This window comes from Chiloscyllium plagiosum, unplaced genomic scaffold (assembly GCF_037043375.1).
Source record: "Chiloscyllium plagiosum isolate Xiang-an unplaced genomic scaffold, Cpla_swu_hap1 HiC_scaffold_28, whole genome shotgun sequence".
Taxonomy (NCBI): Eukaryota; Metazoa; Chordata; class Chondrichthyes; order Orectolobiformes; family Hemiscylliidae; genus Chiloscyllium; species Chiloscyllium plagiosum.
Genome location: NW_028270166.1, coordinates 20,690,022 through 20,702,930, shown reverse-complemented (window position 1 = coordinate 20,702,930; position 12,909 = coordinate 20,690,022). Strand labels below are relative to the sequence as shown.

At 40.3% G+C, this 12,909-nt stretch overlaps 1 protein-coding gene across 4 annotated transcripts in view; it reads left to right on the top strand.

The window, feature by feature from the left end:
- LOC122565347 (BTB/POZ domain-containing protein 2-like) overlaps nucleotides 1-12,909 on the top strand; it is a 48,024-nt gene that overhangs the window by 27,918 nt on the left and 7,197 nt on the right. For all 4 annotated transcript variants that reach the window (XM_043721218.2, XM_043721219.2, XM_043721220.2 and 1 more), the window contains 4 exons: nucleotides 2,461-2,658; nucleotides 8,465-8,657; nucleotides 10,207-10,294; nucleotides 12,433-12,579. In XM_043721218.2, the coding sequence (XP_043577153.1) occupies nucleotides 2,461-2,658; nucleotides 8,465-8,657; nucleotides 10,207-10,294; nucleotides 12,433-12,579 (626 nt within the window). The remainder of the gene's footprint in view (nucleotides 1-2,460; nucleotides 2,659-8,464; nucleotides 8,658-10,206; nucleotides 10,295-12,432; nucleotides 12,580-12,909) is intronic.

Below are 12,909 nucleotides of genomic sequence, written 5' to 3'. Positions count from 1 at the left end.
TCCGTTGCTATGGGTCTGGAGTCACATGCAGGCTAGACCAGGTCAAGATGGTAGTTTCTTTCCCCTAAAGGACATTAGTGAACCCGATGGGGGCTTTGTTCCCCCAGTAATTGGCAATGATTTTGTGATCATCACTGGACTGCTAATTCCACATTTATTTCAGATAAAATTCCAATATGTGCCATGGCAGGATTGGAACAGAAGTCCCTAGAATATTACCAGAATCCCTGGATTAGTATTCTAGTGATAATGCCACTAGGCCAACACCTCCCCTCCCTAAATGACATGACTGGCATAACCTTCACTGTCAAGATGTAAACAATGTATGAGATGTCTTCTCAACCAGAAATTGTGCACCTACATCTTTAGTTGGCTCCAAATTTTCTTTGCCAAAACTTTTGCCTTAATTAGAGAAGTCTGATCTGAGAAACTAAATATCTTGTTTGTCAAAACCTTTCATACATAAATGTCTAAGCAGTTCAGTGTGGAAACACCAACAACTCCATATTTCCCTGAGTAGAGAGAGAAGTTATTTTGAATGTTTCGTCCCTGTGTCCCTGTGCAAGACCATCAGACCAGTTTTTACATGCACTGGTTATAATTAATCAGCAATGAACAATGTTCTTATGAATAAGACTCCCAGAGATGGAAGGGTTCTTTCAAAACACCAGATACTCTCCTGTCCTACTTCATATTTCAAGATTGTCTTGGCAACTTGTATCAAGTCTTGAGTATTTTTATTTATAGTCAAATCTAAATTCCATTTAAAAGAAAAATGAATGTACAGTGGAACCTCTATTATCGGAAGGACATAGGCGGGGTGTATTTCATTCATTAAATCAAGTTCAGGATAATCGAATGCCGGATAACTTAGTTTAACCAAGCATCAGGAACTTGTGATCTTGCCAGATAATGTGAAATTCACATATGCGATTATACTAAATTTTAATCCCAGTCAAACCTGGAATATCTTTTGGTCCCTCAGGATTATTCCTCACTTACAATCCAATGGCCCAACCAACAAATTTAACTGTTTGCACAAGAGATTTGAATTTTTCACTCTATTAACTATTTAGTGGATTCAATGATGTAGCTGCTACTATCTAGACAAGAGGAATCCTGGAGACAGTAATTTCTTCCAGGTTGCCATGGCTGTTTTGTACATGTTTTACTACCATAAACGAGTTCCTAAAAATCCTGTTAACTATTCGTAATTACTCCAGATGTTTTTTAAAATTGTAGTGTAATATGCCTGATTAATGGTTACATGTAAATTTTGTCCTAAGTTTGATTGCATAGTAACCTGGACTTGAATTTCTGTAGTATTGTGGACCCTGACACTTTCTAATATTTTATCCCATATTTAGTCCTTCTATTTGTTTTTTAGCATAATGCAAAATGCTAGTACCAAATCATATCGTAGGTGTATAATGTCATATTTTCCTTACACTCTAACTTAAGAATTAATATTCAATGATTGACCTGTATAGCACAGAATGGAACTGCATATTGATAATGAATTTTACAGCCTTTGTAGCCATTCAGGCATATGCTACTTTTCCTGAACTGAAATCTGGTGCAATCCAAATACCTTTTTTTTCCCCTCACCAATATCTTCAAATGCTTTACAAATTCCTGAGTATATCTTCCTCCAACAACCTTACAATTCCATCTTAAATACTGCACCTATATCATTTTGCTTGCAAATTTCCTCTCCTAACACACCAATCCAAATCTTCTGGCTGATGGTTGTCATACAATAAGGTTCTCAAAGCCACTTGCTTATGACAACATAAGCCCGCTTACAATCTAAATTTATGTAAAATAGGACTACTTTTGAAAGAATAAAAATACATCTACAATCGGATTACCTGTGCATTGTTTTACAATGTGCCCACATACTTGTCAGTTGCAGACTCAGTTCCCAAAATTTCTTATTGTTCTTTTAAACTTTGTCACTGGATGTTTAACAATATAAACTACAATAGAATTTCAAAAAGAGAACTCAACAGATGGTGAAAACTAAACAGTGGTGTGTACAAAGTTTAAAAATCACCCAACACCAGGTTATAGTCCAACAGGTTTAATTGGAAATACTAGCTTTTGGAGCACTGCTCCTTCATCAGGTGGTTGCTAGTGCTTGCAATTAAACCTGTTGGACTAAACCTGATGTGATTTTTAACATTATCCAGATGGATTTTCATCAATATGTCGTAGTGTTGTAACTCTGCATTTGGCACTTGGAGCTCTCTAACTTTTTGAACTTATTCTCATCAATCAAAGTTCTGGTCTTGGACATTTGGTTTCTGAACTTGAGTTGCACTATAAGTATTTTATGTATTGGCATATGGGACAGAGATTAAGGATTTTTGGATACTTTTTTTTTGGAGTGTATTTGTTACTAAGAAAAAGTCTCATCTGGAGGCTTCCAAGTTGCTGACTTCAACATTTGTCTCTCAGATACACTGATGGCAGTGCTAGAACGTGACACTCTTGGAATTCGAGAAATTCGGTTATTTAATGCTGTGGTTCGCTGGGCAGAAGCAGAATGCCAACGACAGCAGCTTCAACTTACTCCTGAAAACAAACGTAAAGTGTTAGGAAAAGCATTGTCACTGATTCGTTTTCCTCTAATGACCATTGAGGAGTTTGCAGCAGGTAACGGACCAAGGCATGATTTATTACTTGAAAGTATAAATGAATTTCTAAGACTTTATGTAGTCCAGTTCTCTTCTGTATGAAACTGTTGAACTTGTGTAGTATGTTTTAATTTAGTAGTCAGTGCTTCAGATGTCAGTGTTTTGTACATCTAGGCATTATGTACTGCATGGAAACAGACCCTTCAGTCCAATTTGTCCATGCTGACTAGATATCCCAACCGAAATCGAGTCCCACCTGCCAGCAGCCGGCCCATATCCCTCTAAACCCATCCAAATGCCTTTTAAATGTTGCAATTGTACAAGCTTCCACCACTTCCTCTGGCAGCTCATTCTATATACGTACCTCCCTCTGTGCGGAAGACGTTGGCCCTTGGGTCTTTTTTTTTTTCCTTTTCCCCCCTCATCCTAAACCTATGCCCTCTAGTTCTAGACTTCCCCAACCCAGGGAAAAAACTTTGTCTATTTATCCTATTTATGCCCCTCATGATCTTAAACCTCTATAAGGTCACCCCCTCAGCCACTGACGCTCCAGGGGAAACAGCCCCAGCCTATTCAACCTCTCCCTCTAGCTCAAATCCTACAACCCTGGCAACATCCTTGTAAATCTTTTCTGAACCCTTTCAAGTTTCACAATATCTTTTTCAGATAGAAAGGAGACCAGCATTGCATGCAATTATCCAACAATGTCCTGTACAGCCGCAACATGACCTCTCGACTCCTATACTCAATACTCTGACCAATAAAAGAAAGCATGCCAAACACTGCCTTCACTATCCTATCTACCTGTGACTCCACTTTCAAGGAGCTAAGAACCTGCACTCCAAGGTTTCTTTGTTCAGCAACACTCCCTAGGACCTTACCATTTAAGTGTATAAGTCCTGCTAAGATTTGCTTTCCCAAAATGCAGCACTTTTAATTTATCTAAATTAAACTTCATCTGCCACTCCTCAGCCTATTGGCCCATCTGATCAAGATCCCATTGTAATCTGAGATAACCTTCTTTGCTATCCATTACACCTCCAATTTTGGTGTCATATACCTCATATCATATCCAAGTCATTTGTAAAAATGACAAAGTAGTGGACCCAGCACCGATCCTTATGGCACTCTACTGGTCACAGGTCTCCAGTCTGAAAATTAGCCCTCCACCACCGCCCTCTGTCTTCTACCTTCGAGCCTGTTCTGTATCCAAATGGTTAGTTCTCTCTGTATTCCATGAGCTTGAACCTTGCTAACCAGTCTCCTATGGGAAACCTTGTGGAATGCCTTACTGAAGTCCGTAGATCACATCCACTGCTCTGCCCTCCTCAATCCTCTTTGTTACTACTTCACAAAGTTAATCAAGTTTGTGAGACGTGACTTCCCATGCACAAAGCCATGTTGACTATCTCTAATTAGTCCTTACCTTTCTAAATATATGTGCATCCTGTCCCTCAGGATTCCCTCCAATAACTTTGTCCACCACTGTCAGGTTCACCGGTCTATAGTTCCCTGACTTGTCCTTATCATCTTTCTTAAACAGTGGCACCACATTAGCCAACCTCCAGTTTTCCGGCACCTCATCTGTGACTATCTCAGCAAGGGGGCCAGCAATCACTTTTCTAGCTTCCCACTGAATTCTGGGGTACTCCTGATCAGGTCTTGGGAATTTATCCACCTAAATTTCAAAACATCCAGCACTTCCTCCTCTAATATGGGCATTTTTTCAAAATGTCACCATTTATTTCCCTACATTTCTATATCTTCCATGTCCTTTTCCACAGTAAACATTGATGCAAAATATTCATTTAGTATCTTCCCCCCACGGCGTGGGAGCCGTGGTTTAGTAAGGAATTGGAATCCCTTGTTAAATGGAAGAGGGCGGCCTATCTCAAGATGAGACGTGAAGGTTCAATTGGGGTGATTGAGAGTTATAGGGTAGCCAGGAAGGACCTGAAGAGAGAGCTAAGAGCAGCAAGGAGGGGACATGAAAGGTCCTTAGTCGGTAGGATTAGGGAAAACCCTAAGGCTTTCTATAGGTATGTTAGGAATAAAAGAATGACTAGGGTAGGAATAGGTCCAGTCAAGGATAGTAGTGGGAAGTTGCGTGTGGAGGCGGAAGAGATTGGGGAGACACTGAATGAATACTTTTCTTCAGTATTTACTCAGGAACAGGGCATTGTCGTCGATGTGAATACTGAGTCACAAATAAGTAGAATGGATGGCTTTGAGGTATGTAGAGAAGAGGTGTTGGAAATCCTGGAAAAGGTGAAAATAGATAAGTCCCCTGGGCCTGATGGCATTTATCCTAGGATTCTCTGGGAAGCAAGGGAGGAGATTGCAGAGCCATTGGCCTTGATTTTTATGTCCTCTTTGTCTACAGGAGTAGTGCCAGAAGACTGGAGGATAGCAAATGTGGTTCCCTTGTTCAAAAAGGGGAGTAGGGATAACCCTAGTAACTATAGGCCGGTGAGTCTCACTTCTGTTGTGGGCAAAGTCTTAGAGAGAATTGTAAGGGATAGGATTTATGCACATCTGGATAGGAATAATGTGATCAAGGATGGTCAGCATGGTTTTGTGAAGGGCAGGTCGTGCCTCACAAACCTTATTGAATTCTTTGAAAAGGTGACGAAGGAGGTTGATGAGGGGAAAGCGGTAGATGTGGTATATATGGATTTTAGTAAGGCGTTTGATAAGGTTCCCCATGGTAGGCTACTGCAGAAAATACGGAGATATGGCATTGAGGGTGAGTTGGAGGTTTGGATTAGGAATTGGCTGGATGGAAGAAGACAGAGGGTAGTAGTTGATGGCAAAGTTTCTTCATGGAGTGCCGTCACTAGCGGTGTTCCGCAAGGATCTGTTTTGGGACCATTGCTGTTTGTCATTTTTATAAATGACCTGGAAGAGGGGTTAGAAGGTTGGGTGAGCAAGTTTGCGGATGATACGAAAGTCGGAGGAGTTGTTGACAGTGAGGAAGGATGTGGCAGGTTACAGCAGGATATAGAGAAGCTGCAGAGCTGGGCAGAAAGGTGGCAAATGGAGTTCAATGTAGGTAAGTGTGAGGTGATTCACTTTGGGAAGAATAACAAAAAGATGGGGTACTGGGCTAATGGTCGGATACTTGGTAGTGTGGATGAGCAGAGGGATCTTGGTGTCCATGTACACAGATCTCTGAAAGTTGCCACCCAGATAAATAGTGCGGTGAGGAAGGCATATGGCGTACTGGCTTTTATTGGTAGAGGAATTGAGTTCCGGAGTCCTGAGGTCATGATGCAGTTGTATAAGACTCTGGTGCGGCCGCATCTGGAATATTGTGTGCAGTTTTGGTCGCCATACTATAGGAAGGATGTGGAGGCACTGGAACGGGTGCAGAGGAGGTTTACCAGGATGTTGCCTGGTATGGAAGGAAGATCGTATGAGGAAAGACTGAGACACTTGGGGCTGTTTTCATTAGAGAAAAGAAGGTTTAGGGGTGACTTGATTGAGGTGTACAAGATGATTAGGGGGTTAGATAGGGTTGACAGTGTGAACCTTTTCCCGCGTATGGAGTCGGGTATTACAAGGGGGCATAGCTTTAAATTAAGGGGGGGTAGATATAGGACTGAAGTTAGGGGTAGGTTCTTCACTCAGCGAGTCGTAAGTTCATGGAATGCCCTGCCAGTAGCAGTGGTGGACTCTCCCTCTTTATGGGCATTTAAGCGGGCATTGGATAGGTATATGGAGGATAGTGGGTTAGTATAGGTTAGGTGGGCTTGGATCGGCGCAACATCGAGGGCCAAAGGGCCTGTACTGCGCTGTATTCTTCTATGTTCTATGTTCTATCTCCTGCGGCTCCACACAAAAGCCGTCTTGCTGATCTTTGAGGAGCCCTATTCTCTCCTTAGTTACCCTTTTTATCGTTAATGTATTTGTAATAACCCTTTGGATTCTCCTTCACTCTATTTGCCAAAGCTATTTCATGTCTCCTTTTAGCCCTCCTGATTTCCCCACCCCTCTTCCCAGTATACTCCTACTGACTTTATACTCTTCTAAGGATTCACTTGATCTATTCTGTCTGTACCTGACATATGCTTTCTCCTTTTCTTCACTAAAGAAATTGAGGGTTTGGTTATCCAGCCTTTCCTTTCACCCTAACAGGAATATACTGTTTCTGGACTCTCATTCTTTCATTTCTGAAGGCATCCCATTTTCCAGCTGTCCTTTTTACCTGTGAACATTTGCTCCCAATCATCTTTTGAAAGTTCTTACCTAATACCGTCAAAATTGGCCTTCATCCAATTTAGAACTTCAACTTTTACATCTAGTCTGTCTTTTCCATCACTATTTTAAAGAATTATGGTCGCTGGCCCCAAAGTGCTCCCTTGCTGACACCTCAGTCACCTGCCCTGCCATTTTTCCCCAGAGTAGGTCAAGGTTTGCACCTTCTCTAGTAGGTACATCCTCTCACTGAATCAGAAAATGTTCTTGTACGAGAACGGAACTATCAGAACTGACCGTACATATTTTTTTTTCCACTTCCATGTGGCCATTGATATCTGCCCATGGTGTTTGAGTGGTAGCTATGGAATTGGGACTGGAGGGCACGAAGAAGTAATAAGTAATGTGGATAATGGGAAACCTGTAGATGTAGTGTACTTGGGTTTCCAAAAGGCATTTGAGGTGCAACAGCAAAGGTTACTCCACACAAAAAAAATGAGACTATGGTTTGGGATAACATTTTAACATAAAGGATTTAGCTAACAGAGTTAATGGTTCATTTTCAGATAAATAAATAGTTATTAGTAGAGTGGCATAGAATCAACGTTGGGACCCCAATTGTTTATGATCTGTCAATGGCTTGAATGAAGGGACCAAATGTATGATTGTTAACTTTATGCCATCAGTAAACTTAAGTTGGAGGGTATGTTGTGGTGGGGATAAAATGAGGCTCGACAGGGAATGAGTGGGCAAACATTTGACAGATTGGGTATAAAATGGGAAAGCATGAACTTAGCAGAAAGCATAGCACCATTTCTTTTTACAGAAAGAGACGTTAACTTTGAGTTAGAGGAATCTGGGTATCGTGGCATGTGAATGTCCCAAAGCTCATTTCCAGGTGCAGCAAGTGATTAGGAAAACAAATGGCATGTTGCTTATCGCAAGGGGAATGGAATAGATTTTTTTTAGTCGACCTATTCGGAGAAGTTATTTACACACCTATAAATCAGGTGGAATGTGAACCCAGGTCTCCTGGCTCCGAGGTATGGACAGTACTATTCCATCGATAGACTTTACCATTTGCTTCTCCAGTCACTGCTGTCCAATATTGTCCCCACGGTCCTGGCAGTGTGCTCCTTTTTCTGTTGTCACCAGCACTATCACTTCTGATGCTTCCGTGCTCAAGATAGTCACACTGGGTCCTGCACCACCTCCGACGCTGGACATCGACTGTCGGGTCCTGGCTCAGAATCAACCAGCAGAGTCCTGGCTCATCATCTGATACTGTCACCTGAGATGGGTTCAGGTTAAAATCAATTCAGTCATGATCTCCTTGAAAGGAAGAGCAGCCTAAAAGGGTGGGGTCCCCTACTCTTGATCCTGGTTTGTGAGATCTGGTCATCACATGGTTTCCACTTGCATTTTTCAGAGGGGCCCACTAAATATCAATCAGTCTTTTTGTGGTTTTCTCCCCTGAGCATAGGGCAACTGAAACCAGTTGCCCATTCCCTACCACCACCATGGCTTAGTTTCTTGATTTGTCTGAGTCTGTGCCAAATGGAAAATGTAGTTTTCGTGATAACTAATTTCTAAAATCTGAATAAAATAAAATGTTTTACCTCCCACAGGACCTGCACAGTCAGGAATTCTAACAGACCGAGAGGTCGTTAGTCTTTTTCTACATTTTACAGTCAACCCGAAGCCTAGAGTAGAGTTTATAGACAGACCTCGATGTTGTCTGAGAGGCAAAGAGTGTAGCATCAATCGTTTCCAACAAGTGGAAAGCCGTTGGGGCTACAGTGGTACAAGTGATCGAATAAGGTAAGGGGTTTCTATTCGGGTATATCTCCCTAAGGTTCAGTGGTGACAGGAATTAATAATTTGATGCTGAGATTCATGGACTCTGGATGCCCCATGAGTTTGATCTTCCTTTATTTGTGAGAATTGGACACTTAAACTGAGGTAGTGTTTAGTGTACAAAAGTCCTTACGTCTGCTGTAGATCTATTAATCATCCAGGATTCCTGTTTCAGCTTGTTACGCAATGATTCCCCTAATAGAAGGTTGACTGTAAGTTCCACTTTTCATGTCACTACTCCACAAACCCCCCATAGCAAGTTCAAATAAATTGCTAATGGTGTCTAGACTTCAGTGACGGACTGCATGTGCAATAAATAAGTATCCATCAGCAGCACTTGAACACAAAGAAGGGAACAAAATGTGAGGGAATTTGTTGAAAAGGCAGTGTTTTCAGAAGCCAGACCTTGATATAAAGTCAACTTTTAGACATCTTTACCTAAGCTTAGAAATGTGTTCCTACTTAATTAGTAATTTAAGATTACTTTCTTGGGGAAATATAGCAACGTGTTGCAATCTGGAATGCTACCTTAAGCACTGACCAGGAACTGATTTAATAACTTTCAAATATGATATATACTTGAAAACTTTTAGGGTTAGGAAGCAACGTTTAATTTATTAGCTATTTCAAAGATCAGAATTGGCCACCTTGTGTGTTGCATGATTCCGATACAGTTGTGTTCTTATTATTTAAACTAAATTTGCAAGTCACTATCCGATTTTTAAAAAAGGGTATCCAAAGTTGTTTCTCTTTTAAGAGCCCCTACGACGTGGAAGCAGGCCATTTGTCCTATCCGGTCCATACCGACCCTCCAAAGAGTAACCCATCCAAAAACGTTCTCCTACCCTATACTTATCCCTGACTACTGATTTCCTGAGGAAGGGCTTATGCCTGAAACATTCTCCTGCTCATCGGATGCTATATGACCTGCTGTGCTTTTCCAGCACCATACTCTCTAATCTCCAGCATCTGCAGTGCTCACTTTCTCCTGTTGCACCTAACCTACATATCCCTGAACAACCTGAAATTTAAGGTGTGTCTTGAGCCTAATTCTTCTGTTACTTGCTAAACTAAGCCAAAGCAAGATATTTGTTCAATATTCATTTATCATTGTGAAACCTCTTCACACTTTAAGTGTGGGAAGATCTGCTATCTCATTGGTCAGTTTAGGTCCCAAATCCACTAATTGCCTTTCCACAACTATTTGGGTTTTTAAAAATCTAGTAGACTTTCATTAGTTGAAAAGAAACTCTACAGCTGAAGTTCAGGTGTAATTTCAAAAAGTAGCATCAGGTCAAAGGGACTGTCATCCAGATAGAATATACTGAGCTGCAGTTTAGCATCAGTATGATTTCCTAAATCATATGAGGAATATTGTGTAGTAACAGCAGTTGAATTATGTTCCCTACAATATAAATGTCATTTGGGAATTTACTGGTCAGTTTTGTTTTGATTGGAAGATGACATGGATTTAAACTGTTCTAATATGATCTTTTGTTTTTTAATTCCACAGGTTTACTGTGAATAGAAGGATATTTGTGGTTGGGTTTGGCTTGTATGGATCAATACATGGGCCCACAGACTACCAAGTAAATATACAGGTAAAATAAATCCAAAGTATTTCTACAGCATTGTTCAGGAATAGAAAGTCCTGTCCTAGAACGTTTAACAACCAATTATGCTCTTTTTTTAAGTGTAGCTATTGGTATAATATAGGAAATATTGACAGTTCGCTTGATCATTGAAGGGTCTTGAGTGTGAATATAACATTGTAATCTATTTGTGGTGATTGAGGGATAAATGCGAGTCAGAATGCTGTGAAGTTGGTAGGGAATAAGGTATTGGAATCTTATGCTCATCTTTAAAAGGGCAAATGCAGCTTCTATTTAGCAGTTGAACCAAAGGATGGCCATGTAGTCTCTCAGTAATGCACTAATAGTTTGGATTAAATGTCCTGGAATTGGACCTTAGCCAACAGCTGCCTGATTCTGAGTTGAATATGTCACAAACTGAGCCACAAGTGACACTGATACCCTAATTATTCCTAATGCTAACACAAGTCACTTTGTGCCAAAATAAATTGTGATAATTGGCAATTAACATTACTAGATGAATTTAGAAATATATGAAAGAAATATGGTAAGAAAATAGTGTGTGGACAGAGGGGGAAATCACTGGAGAAACTCGACAGCTTTGGTAGCATCTGTGGAGTTAAAGCAGTGGTAATGTTTGAGATTCGATTACCCTTCATCAGAATAATAGTGGTCTATATGCTGCAGATAGTGGGTGAGGACAGTATGTAGTCCAACCGGTTTATTTGGAAGCTTGCACTTGTACTCCCAACGTAACTTGGTGTTGTGTGATTTTTAACTTTGTCCACTCCAGTCCAACACTGGCACCTCCACATCATCACTTCCTGCAGTAGGTGGAGATGGAGCCCCAGAAAGAGAGAGCACAGCAGTCAGGGAACTCAAGGGTTAGACAGTGGTGAGGGAGGGAGAAAGAAAAGCTGAACATGGGGCAACAGGTGAAAATGGGGTTGGCTGTGCCTGAAGCAGCCCCATGTCATGATAAGGGCCTGAGCTGTGGTCTGGTTTGGGTGAGTCCAGAACTAGAGAGCATAGGTTTAGGGTGAGAGGGGAGAGATATAAAGGGACCCAAGGGGCAACCTTTTCGCCCAGAGGGTGCTGCGTGTGTGGAATGAACTGCCAGAGGAAGTGGTGGAAGCTGGTATAGTTAGACATTTAAAAGGTATCTAGATGGGTACATAAGGGTTTATAGGGATTTGGGCCAATTGCTGGCAAATGGAACTAGATTAATTTAGAATATCTGGTTGGCATGGATGAGTTGGACTAAAGGGTCTGATTCCGAGCTGTACCTCTGACTATATGAGGAAGTAGGAGTGGAACAGTAAATGGAATTAACTGGGTAGGGACAGCTAATTTGCATCATGAATATTTTAAACCTTTTTTGAAAAAAACAAACTCTTGCTCTTTCATTTAGCTTCAAATTACTTCTAAATTTCTAAAATTAAATATCTACTAAAATAAAATTCTAGTAGACCATAAGGCTATCTCAAACACACTTGTACACAAGTGCTATTTTTTTAAAATCCTAAATTGTTGTGAAATGCGGAGCTGGTAAAGATAATGTTATTATCTAATCCCTTTTGGGTGCCTTGAGCAGGTGATAGACTCTCTTATTGGACTTTGCAGTTCTTTGGATGGTGATGCTCAGGTGGATTAGTTGGAGATTATACCCACTTCAGGATGGTTTTGTGATTATTTATAAACTCCTCTCAATTAAGTTCCTATGATGTAATACCTTTTTTTTTATAGTACTGTCCACAGGCCTGGGGTACACTCAGAATAAGCTTGGCTAGAAGCTGTAGTGTTATATAGCAAATGTATCTTCCTTTTACTGAGATTAGTGAAAAGTTACTATCTGTATAAGCTACAGCTATCTGCATTTTCATACATACATTGCAAGTAGTTTGGATGCTTTGGAATGCTTTCTAGTAAATTACTAGTAAATTTTTGGTTTTGCAACTTATCTGTAAATATTTACAATTAACATTCTATGATGCTGATGTTGTTAATTTAATTTGCATTTGACTACAAAGAATTTACGTTGTGTAAGTTTAGCCTGGATTCATACAGTGATAGCTTTGTTCATAATGAGTTCTAAATTTACAGATATTCTTTACTGATGGCGTTTATAATGTTTGATTCTTCTTTAGATTATACATACTGATAGTAATACGATTCTGGGACAGAATGACACTGGTTTCAGCTGTGATGGATCATCCAACACTTTCAGGGTTATGTTCAAGGAACCAGTGGAGATTTTACCCAATGTTAACTATACTGCATGCGCTACATTAAAGGTATGGCAAGAAACGTGTTTGTTTTTAAAAATTAGCACTTGCATTGTGTTAATTCCTGTGAGTCAGTGGTGCATCATCTCTTTCAAAATTGGCTTTAAGTTGTTGAAATTCATGTGTGTGTGAATGTTCTTTGGTCTACTAGCTACTGGCAATAACACAGCGGAAATTCAGGCAAAGTGTGGCCCATGAACATAGCTTATACTCTTAACATTAAACTTATTTTACTGTAACTTAATTTTGGTGTAGCATCACTTGTATGTCAAAAATAGTGTTTCATTTTCATCCAAGCATTATCAAAGGTTTAAGATGTTTAAAATTATTCCCAGATGT